Below are 20757 nucleotides of genomic sequence, written 5' to 3'. Positions count from 1 at the left end.
CTCGGCGGCGTGCTGGCTGCGACTCCTCGGCACATCTGGCCAGCAGTACAGGACTGTCTGGACATCTGTCTCATTTCATACCCAGCTTGAACTGGGCATTTGGTGGAGTCACCCAGGTCTCCGTTGGCGCAGCTACTTCAGGTGATCAAAAGAGCCGTGTTAGGAGTCCCTACGTAATAAATCTGAAGATAACTTCTGGGTTTTGATGGGTGGACTGTTTGACCCCTGGTTTGAAGGAGAAGTCTTAAACCATCATTCAAGGAGAAGTTGTTGCTCCTAAACTCAGAAACGGTCTAGTTCTAAAACAGATTGAACATTTCTGCTGAAAATGAAAGGTGGTACCTCCTAAAGTCTTTTATTTAGTAAACATTTCCTTCAGGGGTTTAAAGACACCTGGACATCACATCTGTATTTTTATGTGATATTATTGTACGCCTTGTTATCAACGGTCATTGAAGGTTTCGAAACGCCCTTTTTTTCCTGCATGAATTAAAAGGTGTTCTCCCCGAGAGTTGCTGTAAAATTTGGTCACAAGTGTCCCTCACAATCCTCTCCATGTTCTGATGAACTCAAATCTGGTGACGACGGTAAACAAGCTTCTGACACATCACGATCAAAGAAAGACTCGTTGAGCTGTTGGGAGGCTCGTGGGTGATTCAAGATCATGGAAAAATTGTAAGAAGATCATGAATTATCTGTCGTGGTCTCAGTGCAGCATTCTGAGTGGCCCATTAAAAAAAAAAATCTGTTAATATTTGTGTGCACGGCTTGCAATCTTGGCCATGCACGTTGTTTTGCTGTCCACCAGTTTTTGGACATCCAGATAACAAACCATTGCAATATTCCAGTGCATGAACCAGTTTTTCTGGCACTTTTAATTTTTAGATGTTTCTAATGTTAGTGATATTACGCAGGTGGAAGAAGGCGGCTCTAGTAACGTTTTTAATGTGGGGGATAAAAGGCATGTCCTGATCAAAAACAACACCAAGATTTTTAACGTTAGAACTGGAGGTCAGATTAATGTCATCCAAGAAAAATTATTTCCTAAGATGCTCAGGTCCAAAAACTAAAACCTCAGTCTTGTTTGTGTTTAAAAGCAGAAAATTTAGGGTCATCCAGGTTTTTATGTCTATAAGACATGCTTGTAGTTTAAGTAGCTGATCAGATTTATTGGGTTTAATGGGCAAATATAACTGTGCATCATCAACATAACAATGAAAATGTATCTCATGGTGTTTAATAACGTTATCTAATGAAAGCATATAAGGTAAAGAGTATTGGTCCGAACACTGAATCCTGAGGAACTCCATGACTAACTTTGGTGTATGAAGATTTATTATTTGCATAATATAAGACAGATTAGCACATCTAATTGATCTAAATGTTTACTGATAAAGATGATTATCATCTTTTGTGTCCAGAGATGTTGCAAAAACAAACAAATGGTCCCAGAGATTTGGATGAAGGAAGAAACTCTTTCCAACAAGTTCATCTTATGTGCTTCAGCTGGTGAGGTCATTTAAAGAGGCGCATCTCCAGCCCTGAGAGAATCCTGCCTCCTACTGCAACACCAGGAGAGAAGAATGTACATATTTATTTTAATCAAAAACCAGTGACACCCTCAGCTGAACAGCATTGCAAACCAGAGTTCACTGAGAAAACATGAAGGCTTTTCCAGCTGGACTCTGCAGAAAACAAGATAAATATTCCTCAGTTACTTTTTTGGACCTAATCTGAGGTTACTGCTGATCTGAGCAGCTGCTGGGTGCTAAAGTATAAATACGAAATAGAAAACTGCAGGAAGAGTCACATTCAGCTGCCCTTCTGCAGAAGGGGGAACAAAACCCAACTGACAAGTAGAGAAAGACTGTGGAGTTCATCTCTGAAAGGTGACGCGTGGCCAGCAGCAACGTTCGTTACAGAACCAGACAGAGCCGTTTGATTAGATGAAGCCCCCCTGACAACCCGGATCCACAAACTTCAATCTGAGCCCGTTTTCTGCAGCCTTACCTCCAGAGTCGTTAGGACTATTTTGGCGACGGAGGAGAAGTAGGCGTCCCACAGGAACTGGGTCTGCTGGCGGAGAGCCAGCATCCTGTCACGGCCCACAGATCGAGTAATGGAAGGAACCTGGGAGAAAAGAAAATACACAAAACGTGTTAAAATGACAGTGGGATGAACTCAGACTGAGTGAAGGGGAAAAAAAAAAAATCAATGGCTCTCAAACTTTTCACTGTATTTTACATTTTGTATGTCATATGAATAAGATGTTTTTTGATTTTCCTCAAAAGAAAACATTCACAGCCTTTAATGTTGTATTTGTAGTACTGCTCATCTTTAACGACACTACAAAAGAAAGTCATTACTTTTAATTACTTGTATTTTTCACCCTACAAGTTGCATGCCCTGCGACTTATTTATGGATTTTTTTCTATATTTATAAACCAATTTTTGGCTGATATACGACCGTTTTCATTCATTCTGACTGAAAATATTGAACACTACCATTTTCAGCCGCTAGATGGCACTCGAGCAGTATGGCATGCCATTGTATCAAGTAATAGGTAAAAGTGGGTATTAATGACACAATCGGCTTGCCATACCCTGCCACCTTTGTTCTGCTCGCTGTTTGGAGCAACCGTCAATCAGCTTCATTTCGCAGCGCTGCCCCGATGAAAAGCAGCTGATTTGACCATTGAAGTGCATTTATTAAGTAAAAGTTCAACAGAGACACACCTTTGCTATAATGTCGAGCAAACAAATAATTGTTTTAGGTAGTTATCTTGTTAAATTTCAAAGAAATGAGCAGCGACTCGCCCCTCTGCGCATTCCTACTTCCACGTATTGGCTTTTGAAATGCAGCTGATTTGACAGCTGAAGTGCATTTATTAAGGACAAGTTAAACTGAGACGCACCTTTACTACAATTTTGAGCAAACAAACGATTGTTTTTAAGTGTTAATCTTGTTAACGTTTCATTAAAGTCCTCCCGTGCACGCTCCCATGGCTGCCATTTGGCAGCCGATTGATTTTTGGCACAACACCAGCCCAGATTTCCGGGTTGTTAGCGGTGGTGCGTAACAAACACGACGCGTCAGTGGTGACTTGGCCTGTCATGATAACAAGTTTTGCTGGGTGATGAACTGTCTCGGAAAATATTGCAATAAACGATAATATTGTTCCCCGTGACCCAAAATGGAAGAAGCGGGTAGAAAGATAATGGATGGATAATATTGTTTGAAATTTGACAATAATCAGTAATTACTATCAAATTTAAGAAGAAATGGTTAATTTTGTGTGTAGGACCTTTTTGACCACTGGATGGCAGTATAAGACAGTTTGAATTGAAGGATGGATAGTGAGGGAGCGAGCAGCGTGTCTCTTTAAGAAAATGGGAGCGAGGCCCCTTGATGTGACATGGGCCGTCTCTCTATCTTTTTTTTTCTGTTCTCAAAATGGCCTATGGTCGGTGTGGTTTGAGCTCTTTAGCATAGCATTTGTCAAACAACGCTTTTAATAATAATAATTAAAAAAAAAATCAGTAAACAAGTTCTCAGCTTCTCTTTGCAGAGAAAAACAACTTTTTACACGAAGGCAAGGGCTTCAACCGTGAATTTTTGGAGTTTTGACAAGACGGAGGTTCCCCCCCCCCACCGAGGTCGGCCTGTTAGCTTAGCTTCTCAGCTTAGCTGCTTTCAACGATCAAAAAACGTGATTTTGTTCGGTTAAAACTGATTTTAAAGAGAAAGGGAGGGGTCAGAGAAGTTGAGCCTTTTGTCATCCATCGTCTTCATTTCCATCTACTTCAAAGAGACACGAAGAAACGACAAAGCCGATAAATGAAAATGAGGTCGATAATTTTAATTTATTATGTGATTAATTGATTTATTGTTTATCGCGACAGGCCTAGTGGTGACACATAGTAGATGCGACGTAAACGGCGAAGCGATGCATTTATGGATTTTTTTCACTTCATTAGACATGTTTGGACTGATGCGACTTATAGGGAGGTGCGACGTTTACGGCAGAAAATACATTAGGTTTGTAAATGACGAGGGGGGGGTCAGTTTGTGACAGCTCTCAGAAGAGGAATACAACAGCAGCAATCAGATCAGCTTCATTCTCTTCCCTTTGATTAACTAATAGTCTGTATGACTCAGCAGGTGGGCTTTGTGTTTGCTGGAGTACCTGGGTGTCTGTTTTTCACATGTCTCCTCTCCATGGGGGGGGACAATGACACAGACACTGAATATTAAATAGCCAGTCAGTGAAGCTCTGCGACGTAATTCAAAGTAATGAGATTCAACTCTCTCGGCAGGAGTTTGGACCATGCGAGTTTTGTTCGACACCGAGCTCGTATAACTAAACAAATGATGCATTTAATTTTTATTCTTATTTTGATCAACTTCATGTAAATAATTCAACACAAACAGTGCTGCCAACAAACTTGTTGCATTTTCTGAAAATGTGCAGAGAACCGACTTATTTTTATACCAACAATGTTTCTTATTCGCAGTCGAGTCGCTGGAGATGGATTTTTAGTGCAAGGTGTGAACAGGGCCTTCGTGACTGCGCACGCCTTCAAAAGGTGGTGTTTGGGCGTAGCTACGGTGGTAAAGTCCCGGTTATTTTTTTTGTTGGGGATAAAAGCCTTTAGATGTTAACCAAACTGGGAGATGGAGATAAACTCCACCACAGTCGGAGCGTTCTGCTCTCAGCAGCATCTGATGACAACATGTGGCTTTTTCAGTTCAAAGAATGAAACGTGAATATTTCCTACAAAGCAAAAATTCAAAGTCTCCGCTCTACCAAGCGGATCGAGTTGAGGCTCCGCGTCCTGCATGGTGACTCTACGACATGTGGAGGGATTTACTGGACAAACCGATGTGCCACCTGAGCCACGGCAAACCAGTTAATCGATTCAAACACAAGATAATCCTCCTACGGTTCTATTACTATAAAATGTATGCTTTCTAACAGCAACGGTGCCTGGAGTCCTGAAACAAACAGCTTTAATGAGTCCGCCACAGAACAAAAATAAACCAGCAGCAAGTAATTTGTGATGTAAAATAACAAAAGTATTTGACTGACACCTGTTCAAAAGTTACAACAACTAACGTCTGATCCAATAAGAGACTTTGAATAAGATGAAGCCTCGTACCCCGAGGCCGACTGTCCGTGATGGTTTTATTTCAGAAAGCCTGAAGGCAGCTTCTCACCTACCAACATCCATTATTTATAAAAACATATTTTTATACTTTGTATTTATTCTGCAGAACCTCTATATCTGACTTTACTCTTTTTATTCCATTCTGAAAAGTAATAAATCGGGAGATGCATTTAGATATTTTAGGATTAATTGGACATTTAAGTAAAAAAGAACAAAAAGCTTTCAAACCCAATATTAAAAAAACAATTAGCTTTTTTTTCCTCTAAATTAAGAGTTCGGGGCGATGTAGTCGGCGTCTGTGACGGAGAAACAAGAGTGATGCCGTCTCACTTTCTTACACCGTTTTTTTTTTTTTGTACTTGTTAAAACAGGTCACTTTACTGGTTACAGGCCAGTTACCATACTTGTCGCGGTGCACGTCGCACCGCCCTATTAGTTGCATCTGTCCAAATATGTCTAATAAAACGAGAAAAAAACAAAATGCGTCGCTTCGCCACATAAGTCGCATCATCGCTGACCATGCGGGAGCGTGCACACGAGGACTTTAACAAGAAGTGAACAAGATTAACACTTAAAACAATTTGTTTGCTCGACTTTATAGTAAAAGTGTGTCTCAGTCTAACTGTTCCTTAATAAATGCACTTTAATGGTCAAATCAGCTGCTTTTCAGCCGGGCGGTGCGGAGAAATGAAGCTGATTTGACGTTTGCACCAGGAGTTCCGGAGCGAGACGAAGGTGGCTTTGTATGGCAAGCCAAGTGTCGCATTAATAGCCACTTTTATATATTAATGAGACACTTGACTTGCCATACTACTCAAGCGCCCTCTAGTGGCTGAAAACGGTAGTGTTCAATATTTTCCATGTCAGAATTAATTAAATCAAACTTCAGCCAAAAATCGGATTATAAATATCAAGACAAAAACATAAATAAGTCACTTCGCTGTATAAGTCGCAGGGCATGCTAATTTATGCAAAAAGGTGCGACTTATACAGTAAAAAGTACGGTAATTTATTCACACTTTAATGATCAGAACTCAATATTGATTTGAATTTTCACCCAGATGTGAGTTTTTATGAAAGCAGCGCTCAGGTTCAGAGTTCACGGTCAGGAGAGCGCGTCCTCTTCCTACGATGAATAAACATTGAAAACAATTTAAGCTTTAATGCCTGAGGCTAATATTGACCAAGTGTTTTATCTACATTAACAAACAACATCAGAAAAGCTAATGGGCAGAACCTTCACAATAACAGCTGTTAAAAAAAAGGTTTCCTCCTCCTTTTAAAAAAATTTAAAAACATGAGTCTGCAGGAACTACTGCTGGTACTGTACCTGTATTAACTTAAACTAAAATTAGTTTCAGCTTTTTATTTTTCTCCACTTTTCTTTTTCTTTTTGACGATTCTTTGCATTTCTCAAAAAAGGTGCAAGAGTGATAAGTTATTGCACGTGCTGTAAATTATTACCTTAGATTATAAATGAACCGTTTAGTTATTAGATAAAAAAAAAGCCAAATAATACAGTGCAGATGAATTTAAAGTGTTTCTGTACGAGAAGACAGGAGCACAGCAGCCATGCGTTTTATTGTAATTTATTGTGCACTAAGAAACGTCAGCGCTTTCTTTTTTCCTGAGAAGCTTTCACTTTCATCTCTGCGTCCATATTTGCATCTGTTCTCGACGTTTCTGCATCAACGTTGCATAAAAATAAGAGAATAGTGTTTGTTTTGCTCCACCTCAATTATAACCGTGTCTCGCTTCCTGTCAGAACACGTTTCTCACGTCACACTTATTATTTCAACCAGCAATTAGCGAGCTTTAAAAAAAAAAAAGACATTTTTGTTCTGCTGAAGGGAATAATAAACCCGTCTGAAAGCATCGATACATAATAGCTTTTATCAAGGTTAAAGAAAGTTACTTTGCCCCCGAAAATGATGTTTTATTTTAACAAATAATGTTTTTTTACGTCCAAATAAAACACATCTTGTTAGACGCTGGACACTAATTAAAGGCGGACACACACACAGTCTGATTCCCAACACACCGTGCGTCCGCTCTGCTGTCCAGATGGTGATAAAGGTCACGCAGGTCACTTCAGTAATTCTGAGTAATTAGAAAATCCAAATATCACACAACCTGCAGCTGTGATTAAAAAGAACAGAAGGTCTTCCGTTTGCGAAGAAATTCATCCCAGATAAAAATAACTCCGTCTAAGTGTAAATGACTGTGATTATCACATCTGTCATTTGAAAAAAAAAAAAAAAGAGAATTTACTAAAAGCCACATGACCAGAGTTTAATAACGCTTCCTCCTGCCAGGAAAAAATATCTGTTTTATACTTAAGTTTTCTAAAAGATAAAGATCAGAAAAAAGTAGGCAAATTTATGTTCGTTATTGTATAGCCCCGCCCCCCCCCTCTAAATGACGCCTTATTTTTTAAGAAAACGTATTTGCGGGTTTGGCAGCAGTTTGAGAGATATCCAGAAAACTTGTCAAATCTGGTGCCGTTCACTGGATTAGATTATTGAAGTCTGAAGAAACAAGGTGTTAACAAGCAGGTGCCTGAGTAGCATGTGGAAGAACCACACACAGCCACAACAGCCTGGACACTCCTCGTCATGCTGCTCAACAGCTTGGTCACGTACCGCGGTGGGATGACATCTTGTTCACCAATCAGAACTTGTCCTACAGCTACATTTCAAAACATTAGAATACTGTGCAAAAGAAGACTGTTGCTGGTCCAGTCCTCTTTTCAGATGAAAGTACATTTTCAGTCTGGTGGAAGAGTGGAGAGGTCCAGAATCCACGTTGCTTGAAGTCCAGAGTGAAGGTTCCACAGTCGTCGATGGTTTGAGGCCATGTCCTCTGCTGGTGTTGGTCCACTGGGATTTCTGAAGTCCTCAGCCCAGTAAGAAACTTCTGATGTCTGTCGCTCGGGCTCAGGAGAGGCTTGACTTAAGGAATGCAACAATTGTAGCTCACGTCTAGAATTCATCTGTGCACAGCGTGCACGAGTTTCCAATATGGAACTTTGTCACAAAATATAGTTTTTTTTTAATTATCTGTAACAAAATGACAAGAAACGAAGACTTGAAATATTTCATCCCGTGTGTAATGAGTCTATATAATGTACGAGTTTCACGATGTTGTAGTTTTTGAGATGTTTCTGTAAATGAGCCGGTCGGTCACTCTGGAACCAACAGCTGATCCTACCGGTGATTCTCAGTGGTATAAAGTTTGTTGCCAGAGCGCATCGTTCAAACAAACTAATGATAGACCAAAATAAACTTTTGTCTATTTATACAGGAAGTCTTATTGAGTCACGAGGACTCATTTTCAAGAGAGACCTGTTTGGGAGCAGATGGTGGGGGTTAAGTGCCTTGCTCAAGGGTCCAGGTGGAGGCAGGTGTGGGTGTTTCACCTTTTCCACCAACATTTTGATGTCGTCGGTCCGGTGAGCTTCTGATCACAGGCCCACCTTCTCTAACCTCTGCGCCACCACTCCCCATTTCTGTCATTAATTTCAGAAAGTTTTTATTTTTCTCTCATAGTAAAGGAGAAAGTGCGACACAGTTGGGTTTTCATGTCGGTTACTCTCGTTTTTATTTTATGCCACACACTGAATTAAAAATGAGTCTCATCCATCAGGGCTTGAACAGATTAGTGGATTCTAGGACATCTCGCAAGTTTTTAAATTTCACGTCGACCAGTCGCAGTCAGTGGTTGTGTCACGTGATCAGCGCCGGGCCGGTGGCTACGAAACGGATTCTTTCAGGCAGGTGGAAGTATTTCACTAAAGATGTTTTTAGTTTTATTTTATTTAATCTATGGTGGGATCCCACCACCGCCTGCCTCCTGTGTTTCCATCCACTAAACAACAACAACAACAAAAAAAAAAACGGGTGCGCTCCACCGGAGAATCCACCACTGCGGCGGTGGATAGATTTCATTTTTATTTTATTTAATCCACTAAATAAAATAAAACTAACTTTTGCAGCTTAATAATAGTTTAGGTTTTCCTCTTACTTATTTGCAGTATGATAAATGGTAGGAGCATATATTTATGCTCCCAATGTTTTTTTTTTTTGTAAATAATAAATTACATTTTTCGCAATAATTTTATTTTTTAGCGTCTTGAGTTCCTATGACGTCATCAACTATTGTCATGTTAATGTCGACTTTAAAAAACGTGTAATCGTTCAACCTCTATATCTAAACCATGGCACTTTGACAAATCCACGGTCAGGAAAGGGTTTGCTTGTTTTTGACGTTACGGTCGTTTCTGCAGGTGTTGGCCGCTCAAAATTGTTAGAAAATTGGCAAATTGGTTCGAAAGTGAGCGATCAGCGAACCGTGCGGTGGCTTTCGAGTGGCCGGTCTTTAAAAATCACAGTTTATTTTCCGTGCACATTACGTTGTTATCCACTTGCACATACATGGTGAGGAGCGCTCAATCAGAGCTCAGCGTTCAGAGGAGAACTGTGCAGGCGCCGGAACGCAGCTGTGGCGCTTTAGAGTCAGCTGAACCGAACCGAGAAGGGTTCGGCGAAGGTTTCAAGGCGTTTTGGAGACGCTCGCTCATCAACGCCGTTTGCCAACGAGTCGCCTCACGTGTTTCTAGGAGTTCCTTGATGTTTGGTTTATCACTCCCAGCTCGATGCCTCGAGGACGTGGACGTTGAAATCGTAGCAGGGAAGATGGTTGCATTTACCAAACCAAATTCAATTATTAAGCATTTATGCATATTCGAAGGTCACATTTTATGTGAGGAAGAGGAAGGCTGTTTTTGTTCACTTTGTGCAGCTTTTGTGCATTTTTAAATATTTTTTTTCTTTTTGTGCGATTAGACCAAGCCAGTTTTACAGCGTCTTTACAACTGTCCATCAGTACCCGTCATCGTTTCAGTACCTGTAACAGCAATCTCTCATCCCCAATGATGGCGGCTTTCCTCCAGTCGATCACTTCGGAGAAGGGCAGCTCCCAGCCGTTACTCAGAATCACTGGAATGCAGGCGGCCTGTGAGAGCACACAAACAGCAGCGAGACTGTAAATTAAAATCAGCGTTTTGAGCAGCACACCGACGTAAACGATGAGATGAAGATCACATTAATTATCACTTGCCACTGTGGGAAAGCGATGCTTTTGCCCGCGTCTGTCTGCATGTGTGCTTTTATTAAAATATCTCACGAACCAGTGAACCAATTTTAGTGAAACTCAAAAATCAATCATTAAACGTACATGTACAACTGGTTACATTTCACAGGCACTACGATTAAAGATGGCTGCCACAACTAACCAACATCAGCCAATACAAAACTGGGTAGAACACCGTTAATTGTACAGATACAAGCTAATGTTTGGTGCGGTGGAAGTAAACAGTCCCATCTTTAACACGTGGCTGCGGTGAATCGACGTGGCGGCCATATTTAATTGAAACATTGTAATGAAAGGCGACGAGAATACTAAGTTCTTGTTCTAAAATATTTTGGAGCGATTAACCAAACTGTTCAGAGTCGCATATTAAAAGAAAAACTTTGGATTGTGGGAAACGGATTACTACGTCACTGGTTTGAGCTGAGGAGAGAGAACACTTTTCTTTCAGAAGACCGTCTTACTGGAAAGAAGCAAAACAAATAAAATAAGGACGGGATAATTTTAGACCATTTACATGATTTCCCAGAGAGGAGATGGGTCTCAGCAACATGAAGGTGTGAGCAAACACTGGGAGGGATCGTCTTCAATCCTTGTTAAATGTTTTCCTTCACCGAGGTTTTTATCCTCTTTGCTTCTCTCTGACGAGACACTTTCACTGAGTTTTTTCCACAAACAAATGGGAGCTGACAAAAGGACAAAATGAAATGTATTTATTTTTCCAGTGTGGTTCAATATTTGGTGCCATTTTTATGGCTTCATTCATTAGGAGCGGGTTTTTATTCCTCCCAGAACTCGAAGCTGCCGGGCGTTAAATCCGTTTTATGAAGAGAATCCTAAAACGCTTCATCATCTGTGGTTAATGAAAAAGACTCGACTGTGCATCTTACAGCACTATTAAACTGTATTTAAGAACGTTTGCTTTCTTTTACACATTCGTTTTGACGATTTCCTGTTAACGTATTAAAAACTTCCGGTACAAACGGTTAATACATTTACAGCTGGCTTCTAATTTAAGATGGTAATGTTTTGTTTTTAATTAGGAATACTCTGTAAACACCGAAGTTCATGCTCAATAATCCAGGTAAAAATCCAACAACGCCCAGTCAGGTCATCTGGACAATTGTTTTTTTTTTTTGCCGAGACGTTTCGTCCTTCTTCAATCTGAGAAGCCACCAAACAAACTGAATTCCACAAAACATCATAGTCCACAGTGGAAAACCAGTTTGCTGGCGCCAACAGAGCTGACGGGGGAGAGGGCGGGCCCTGGAGGTCATCTCATCACCAGCAAACCGTTTGTTTCACTATGGAGTATGATGGTGGAAATCAGTTTGTTTGGTGGATCCTTAAATTGAAGAAGTCCTTTGGATGAAGGATGAAGCGTCTCAGCCAAAAAAGAAACCATCCAGACTGAACCTTGTTGGATCGCTCTGTAAAATTTCAACATCATCCTGGACCATCACAGCTGGAAACTTTCTTTGTGGAGATCCAGATGTGAAGTATAAGGTTTAAAAAGTGTCCTCCCTGCCAGACTACACTGATGAGCCACAACGTTAAAACCCTGGTGGTTTTATTTTGGACCTGAAGAGTAGGTTCTAGTCCGTTCTCTTCACAATGGCCTGGCTCTAAAAGTGTTAAAGTTTTGTGCTCAATCAGTTAAAATTATAATGACATTTTATTTATTTTACCATGGATGTCTTTTTCTTGGGCCACAGAGTGCTACAGTGTAAGAGGGATATATTTATAAAATAAATAAAATGTATCGCCCATCATCCATTCTTTCATCCATTCATTTCCTGACACGTATCCACAGTCAGGTCCTGGAGAACCTCCAGGATGCACCCAGGAGTCTTCCTGATCAGGTGCCTGAATCACCTCAGACGACTCAATAATTATTTGTAATTATTTAGATCTTAACATGTGGTGTTGTTGTTTTTGTCTTTCCTCCTAGTGAGGGACCTGCTCGCCTCCATTTTGGACCTGCCATTGTGTATCTGTTCCTCCTTCCTGTGCTCTCAAACCCAGCCGGTCGAAGCAGACGGCCGCTTGTCCCGAGTCTTTTGAGGCTGCTGAGCCTAAAGGTTTCTTCCCGTTACGAGGGAGTTTTTTCTTTCCACTGTTACCTTTGTTCTAGCTCAGGATGGGAGACTGCAACAAAGTGAAGGCTCAACACAATCAGCTGGCTACCCTACGTTAGATAAATTATGTTACGAATTGAATTTTTATATATGAACGTTTCTGTTCAGTGCCCTGAGATGACTTCTGCTGTGACTTTGCGCTATACAAATAAACTGAATTGAATAACTTCGACGCAGAGGATCAGCAGCTCCATTTCAAACTGCTGATCTTTTCTCTGAGCCCGGTCACACTGAAGTCCATTTCAGTCACGTGGTCATGATCCGCACCTTCTGAGCACAGGTGAAGGTTGGAATTCAAGGTTCTACAGTCATTCACACCACATGTGGTACATGAGGTGGAAGGAAAGTATGTACACGGGGTCTCGGTTACTCCCCAAAATAGTAAAAATATAAAGTATAAAAAGAAACGGTATACAAGGATCTAAGATATACACTAAACTCTAATAATGTAAATTAATATGGTATATTAAACAGCAGCCCGTATATTAAATACACTGTATGTAGATGGATCAGTACATTAAACTGAATCTTATCTTATCTTAATCTGAATAAGCCAAATCCACAAAACACGTAGACTGGAGAGTCAAACTTCCATCAAGTCTGCATGGACAAAGATCAGGTCCACAATCGAGGTATTTGACAGGAATCAGTTTTGAGATGCTTCTTTAAATACAGTTTGTCATTAGATTATTTTTTTTAGGAAGAGTGATAATTTAATTGAGCCAAAGTTTCTGAGCCAGGTTTGAATCCAGGACTGTACAAGTCTCATGTTTGCATTTTAATAATCTCCTGAGTACACGGGGGGGGGGGGTTCACTGTGTCTGAAGACCAGCTGACAGAAATTACCCCAAAAAATCTGATATTTTCATTTAAAGTTCAAGCTCCACTGGATTCTTAACCAGACGAGACGGAGATTAAAGAAGATTCTTTAAAATGTCGAGTTCAAGATCAGTGACCTGCTGATGAATAACCAGACTTCTGTGCTACATTTCATTTGTCTCCCCCCCCACACACCCTTATTCTCAGACATCACTTGGTTTATCTGCCTCGTTTAAAACTGCCTTCATTTTTCTTTTCAATCGTCTAAAATTTTACACACATCACAATTAAAATGTATTTAAAAATCCTAATTAATCCGTTTTCAGAAAATGTATTTTATTTAAATTAAAGATTTTGCTGTAAATGTTCAAAACTACAGAGAAGTTTGTGAGGTTTACTTCTGGATAAACCCGTGAACGATTTGATGATCAGGGGACAAACACGGATTATAATCTGCTGAACATTTTAAAGTTTTCTCAAAACTTTTATTTTTTCTGTTACAAGTTTGTGTGGTAGCAAGAGTACCACATGACATACACTCATCGACAAACCATTATCTACAGCATAAGAGTCTATGAATGTTGACCTTGATTTGTGACCTTGACCTTAGAGCTGGGGTGGTGAAAAGTATTCAACATATCAGAAGTTATGGGCAGGACAAGAGAAAGTTTACAGACAGTTTGTACCGTAATACGTCCGCCTTCGACGGGAGTATAATAAAAACTCTGAAGCATTCAACGAAGCAAATTCATCAGACAGACAGATTTTAAACTGCAGGAAGGCACACTGTATGATAACGGCAACAAAAAGGCATTTTCGTAACGCGATTCTTCAAAAAAAACTTTAAATTTTAATGTCGTTAAGAGCTCAAATGTGCATTCTGTTTAAAGCAGATTTAAAACGGGTCAAAAACAGAAAAAAAAGTCCAATAAAAACCCGAAGGCTCGGGGCAGAGCCCGATAACCGATGTCAAGACGGTGAGGAGGACAGAGTGGACGTGTCGATGCAAGATGAACACATCTGTGGTCAGAGGAAGTGTCTCCTCCGTGGTGTATCTACAGAACCAGGCCTTGCTATTTTAGGCAGATGACAGCTTGTCGATACGAATATAATCTTGTGCTGTCAGGAAGACGACGAGCTGTTTGACTGGTGATGTCATCAGCTGGAGCTCCACAGGCTGACCCATGAGCTTTTAACAGTAATTAGAAAGCACGGCAGCAAGGAACGTATTAAATTACTTTAAGTTTCCTCAACAACAAGGTGATGACGGTTTACTGGATGGTTTTCTCAGGCTGCGGACGATGCGTTTACGTTTTGAAATCACGACTAGTGTTTCTAAAACCCGGGCAGCAGCTCGTCGTTTCTTACCAGACGAGCTTTTAAGGTGTTCCCTCAAAAAAATGAGCTACAGATGTCCACGGACTCACCTGTAAAGCTTCCAGGAAGCGGAACGATCCCAGACGCCGGCCCCGCGGCACCAGGCAGAAACTGGAGTTGTGGAGCAGCTGCTGATAATCGAACCTACACAAAAACACGTGGAGGAGTTTGTGAGCGAACATGTAACGAACAAAACCAAGAAACAAGGAAACGGGTCACTTAAACTCTTAAAAATCGTAATTCTGATGAAGATGAACCCAAAGATTGAATTCTTGTTGTTTTTGTTTGTTTAAAGATGACATGAATAGACTATAAAATAATCTGTTAAATTTTAAACTGAGGAACATTGCTTTTTTTTTTTTTTTTATGCACATCACTGTTGGGAAAAAGCATTTAATTTATGATCTTAAAAAATGTTCTTCAATCCCAAATCTTCAGCCAAAATCCCTCCATGCCTGATCAAATTCACAGCATCAGCCCCAGTAATGCAGCAAGTAATCTCAGATTATTCACAGATAATAACGTCCTTCTTTCACACTTGGACCTGAGACTTGAGAAACTTTTAACCAACAGTTTCCTCCTGCCTGTCAGAAGTCTGGGCTGGAGGCTGGCCTGAGGAGGTTTCTGATGCAGCCTAATCTGTCTGGGGATCAACTGTCCCCACAACCAGACCCGCAGACGTGTGTGTGTGTGCGTCTTCCTGTCTGGAAATCCTGCTTCTCAAATGTTGGTGTATAATAAATCCCCCCGATCAGAGAGCATCTGGCATGTCACCGACGGCCACGGCACCTTTTGTGTGTTTCTGTGCAAAATGAGGTTTGTTTTCCAAAAAGCCAAACGGAGCTCCGCTTCCGATGATTATCTTTGGATGACAATTCAAACACAAGTGACTGAGGCTGTACGCGATGAGATTATTACTGCGATAAAGTCGTGTTTTTGTGACCTTGCTTTGACTTCCTGTAGCGTTAGCGATGACAAAAAATAAAACCAAGGAACCTTTTTCTTTTCTGAGGTTTGGACCAAATGCAAATGAAGATGTTTTGGTTTACAGCAGTGTAACTTCATCTAACTGACACGATCAGAATTTTAATTAAAGCACAACAAATTGTACGCAGTCCCATTAAGAGATCAATTTATCCATCTTAGTAGATATTTTTCCTGCCTACAAGGATAAAAAAAACAGAAATTACTAACCAGCAGACCAGTATAAATACAATGTGTATAAAAATGTGTGCATGCTACATTTTGATTGCTCGATTGTTCACAGCTAAATAAAATTTTGTCTTTTAAGCCAGAGTTATTCAACTGGCGGCACGAGGGCCAAATCAGGCCCACGGGTGAACTCAGTTCGGACCTTCATTGGGGTCGTTTGAAATAAAACTCGATTTTAAACCATAAAACAAAGTTAATGACAATAACTGCTGGATGTCTGGCTCCTGAGCTCTTGGCCTTCAGTAACTGTGGCCCCTGAGCAGTTTAGTTGAACAGTCCTGTTTTAGACTATGTTCACACTGCAGGAAAAAGCACAGTAACTTTGGTTTAGCAGATTGGATTTTTTCACGGCAGTCTGAACGTGATAAATACAAAGTTTTTTTTTAGTTCAGCTCAGGTGTTTTTCATGTGTGGTACTAAATCAGATACATTTCTGATGTTTGTTAACGGAACCTCAGCCTGAACAGTGTTGCATGTGGACTGATCCAAATGTTTATAATATAGATACCAACACTGTCAAGTTTAAACGTTGGTCACCGTCATCCAGTGGCTTCTTCAGTTTCATTTTTTATTCATCATGTCCTGGATGACTGAATCTACGCCAATGGACGATATCAACATTTATGTTGGACCACATCGATACGAACGTGATGGAATCGATACTTGAGTCCGTTTCTACTTTCAGTAGGCAGGAAGTGGTAAGATCAAATGTAAACACCGGATGAAACAATCATGTCCGATAATAATGTAATTAGTTCTGATTGTGGCAGCACGGTGGCGCAGTTCAGGGAGAAGTTTTCCGGATCGAATCCTGGTCCAGGACCTTTCTGGGTGGGGTTTGCATGTTCTCTCCATGCATGCGTGGGTTTTCTCCGGGTTCTCCGGTTTCTTCCCACAGACCAAAAACATACATGTTAGGCTGATTGGTGACTACACTGTCCCTAGATGTGAGTGAGAGTGAATGGTTGTTTGTTGTGTCCCTGTGATGGACTGGAGACCAGTCCAGGGCGTACCCTGCCCCTCGCACATTGATTGCTGGACATGGGCACCAGTGATCCTCGTGACCCGAAAAGGAGGAAGCGGGTAAAGATAAAGGATGGATGGTTCTGATTACAGTATACTGCGTGTGACGTCACATCTTCTGCATGCGGGCCGCTTCATGTCAGAGAATTCACACTGGAGTTTGATGACAATCTCATTAAAATGATTAAGTGAACAACAATGAAAAAAAATCTGATCTGAGCAAAATAAGCTTTAAGACCTTCAGTGAACGTGGCCTTAGTGAAAGACACTTGAAATAGTTTTTTCCTTCCATTAAACCCATATTAGAGTCGTGCAGTGGCTAAAAAGGTGTTGAAGAGCTTGATGGACTCGTTGAGTTTGATGACCCAGTTGCACTTAAAGACTCAAAAAGTGCAGCAGCCTGAACGTTGATATTTTTCTGTCACCAGGTTGGACGGTGCTTTTAGAACATCCCCTCAAGAAGTGATTAGTTTAACGACTGAATGTCTCCGTTACTAAAACACCCCAAAGAGCAACTGGACCATTAAAATGTCTCAGTCCAACCTATGGGAGCAGATTTAGTTAGATCCATAAAAATCTACTTGAGAAGTTGGGTGTTGTGGCGCTTTTTCAGATATAAGTCTTCACCTCTTTCCATGACCAGCTGATCCTCTGAACCCGTCTTGAAAGTTTGAAAATGGTGTCCAGTCAAACAAGAAAATAGACACTGGGTTGACTGGAAAAATGGAAAACACTGAGCCTAATCAGAAATTTGACCTTCATCCCTCTCACCGACTGGTTGATCTCCTCAAAGCACAATTTTCTGAGCGATTAAACCGATATCACGCCGTCTCGGCCCCCCGACTCAGTGCTGGCTCTGAATGAGCTGCAGGGTGTTTCACCTCACTGCTCCAACATCTGAGCTTACAAGCTCATAAAGCTTTGCCCTGCATCCGCCGCAGGTTTAACGGCTTGTGTGTCTTCAACAGCCACATGTTTAAATGTTTAGGCAGTTGCAACAATATTGAGTGTGTCGTCTTTAGGGTGGGCAATAATCACCCTCAAAATATTACTTTTCTTTACACCCCGGTAGCAGAGAAGAGGGGGAACTGGAAACACTGTTCGTCCATCTGTCCATGCTGTGAGCATGAAAATATGAAAATAAGTGCGGTACCCACTTCATTTTCAGTGTGTGGCTACATCTACGTGAAAGAAAAGATTCCTTTAGAAAATTGGGTTCCCACATCAAAATCCAAGATGGTTACAGACACACACACGGACACACACACACACACACACACATATAAACTGTACACGTAAACTTTGGGGGCTGGACAACTTGAAAAATAAGCAACGTGCTGGCTTCCATTTTTGTGTGTGGCTGCATGTAGGCGTAAAAAAGGTCAGTTTCAAAAACTGGGCTACAAAGTCACAATCCAAGATGGCCACCACCATATATATATATATATATATATATATATATATACAGAGAGAGAGAGAGAGAGAGACAGATTTACTTTCACCAGCAGAGCATTATGGCTGCCCTTAATGCTCCACTTGATATATAAATACAACTTTATTAGAATTTGCTTTGGGTTTGTTTCAGATGTAACGGACACGGGGATGAAAAAACAAAAGAAAAAGCAGAAAAGTGGGAGAAGGGTTCTCTTTTCTCTTTAAAATCTGTTTTAACAATCCCAAATTGTGTTTTTGTATCGTTAAAAGCAGCTAAGCTGAGATGCAAAGCTACGAGCTAAGCTAACAGGCAGACCTCGGGCAAAAACCTCCGTCTTGTCCAAGCTCCAGAATTCACAGTTGAAACCCGTGCCTTTGTGTAAGAAGTTTCTCTCTGCAAAAATAAACTGAGAACTTGTTTACTGATTTTTTTTAAATTAAAAGCTTTGTGTGAAAAATGTTATGCTAAAGAGCTCAAACCACACCGACCATAGGCCACTTTGAGAACCGGACACAGCCCATGTCGGGTCAAGGGGCCTCCCTCCCATTTTTCTTAAAGAGACACGCTGCTCGCTCCCCCACTGTCCATCCTTCGGTTCAAACAGTCTTATACTGTCATCTGGTGGACAAAAAATGGGTACTACACGCAAAACAAATTAAACATTTCTTCTTAAATTTGACAATTACGGAGTATTTTTAAATTTCAATCAATATTATCGTTTATCGCAATAATTTCTGAGACAATCGCCCAGAAAAATTTGTTATAGTGACAGCCAGGCCTATACATATATGTGTGTGTGTGTGTGTGTGTGTGTAAACAGACCACTCAAATCATTTGAGGAAACTACACGTTTTAGTTTTTCTCAAATGAATGGGGTGGTCCAAGATTAATCTATGGTGGGCCACCCCCTGGCTCCACCATTGTGACTTGTGGAAAATAATTGCTCTCTTCACTTGTCATGCACTGTCACTCTGCAGTGCCTTGGACAAACTACATAAATAAACTACCTCCTTCTTTTTGCACAGTGTAACTCCCACCTTCTTGAACATCTTGCACCCAAAACATTAAGGTTTATTTACATTCCATGTTTAAGTTCAGTCCCGAAAAACATTCACCTCAAGAAAACATTTACTATACAAATCCCTCAGCGACGGGGTACATTGTATCGCTTGTTTTTCTTTAGGTTTTTTTATTTTATTTTTTTGCAACAATTAACAAAAATTAAAGTAGTGAGTGGCTGATTACAACTTTTGCTGCATAAATGTTCAATTTACTTTAAACTCATCAAATCGTTTTAGTTAGGTTTTTTCACTAAACGTGTAAAAACCTGTGAATCTGTGTTTTATGTTTCTGTTATTATTCTAGAAAGTAACAGAATGAGTCAGGAGACGGGCAGACTTGGAGGATGTGCTTTAAGCCCAAATTAAAAATCTATACGCCCCGCAGAGAATCACTCAGAACATTTTAGCAGAAAAATAAAATGTTGCTCTGTGGAAAGTAAAATGCCTTTTCTGTGCAGAAGACACTAAATAGTTTCAGGAGTGATCAATATGAAGCCTTACAGAGCAGACCTCGAGCTGAGCTTTACACGTGAAAAATGTCTGCTTTTATATCAGAAGATGAGCTCGAACGCACAAAGAGAATTCACACTTATAGTAATACAGCTGGAGAGCAGCGCCGTCTCCTCACAGGCAGACAACAAAATATTGGGAGTAATTGGCAACTCGGTGTCTATTTGTCGTGTTTCCACCACAAACACGGCTGCACAGTTTTTGAGAAACGTAGACACAGATAGCGACGTGTTGAAGTTTAGCTTCTGTGAATTAGCAGGAGGTGATCTCATGAGTGAAGGTTGTGGTGATGATATCAGAGGTTTCTTACGTGGAACATGAAACCATGTTGTTGGTGCTCAGATTAAAATGATTAATCAGATTAATAAAATGATTATCAGCTGATTATTTTCCTCCATAACTAATTTCTCTTTGCAGATTAAGGTGCGGATAAACACATTTATATGATGCAACAACGCATCATACACATCATACACCATCACATACCATCATACACCATCATACACCATCACATACCATCATACACAATCACATACCATCATACACCATCATACACCATCACATAACATCATACACCATCACATACTATCATACACCATCATACACATCATACACCATCACATACCATCACACACAATAATTTACCATCATACATCATCATACACAATCATATACCATCATACACCATCATGCACCATCATATAACACACCTAAACTTGCTGTGAAGCTGATTTACAAGAGCTGGAAGTACAGAACTGTATATCCACATAAGTAAATGCTAAAGTTTGGTATGCAAAAAAGAAGAAAAAATATATATATATAAACATCCTGATGCATGCTCAATAATCCAGGTAGAAAAATCCAA

General features: G+C 40.5%; 1 protein-coding gene across 3 annotated transcripts in view; it reads right to left on the bottom strand.

Moving 5' to 3' along the window:
* The window catches only part of LOC119418618 (exostosin-1), a 241899-nt gene that overhangs the window by 26240 nt on the left and 194902 nt on the right, over nt 1-20757 (bottom strand). For all 3 annotated transcript variants that reach the window (XM_037685939.1, XM_037685940.1, XM_037685941.1), the window contains 3 exons: nt 14702-14795; nt 10075-10182; nt 2011-2130 (listed from right to left, as the gene is read on the bottom strand). In XM_037685939.1, the coding sequence (XP_037541867.1) occupies nt 2011-2130; nt 10075-10182; nt 14702-14795 (322 nt within the window). The remainder of the gene's footprint in view (nt 1-2010; nt 2131-10074; nt 10183-14701; nt 14796-20757) is intronic.

The sequence above is a fragment of the Nematolebias whitei genome, chromosome 12 (genome assembly GCF_014905685.2).
Source record: "Nematolebias whitei isolate Nwh7 chromosome 12, NemWhi1, whole genome shotgun sequence".
Classification (NCBI taxonomy): domain Eukaryota; kingdom Metazoa; phylum Chordata; class Actinopteri; order Cyprinodontiformes; family Rivulidae; genus Nematolebias; species Nematolebias whitei.
This window is presented reverse-complemented; position numbering and strand designations above follow the sequence as displayed.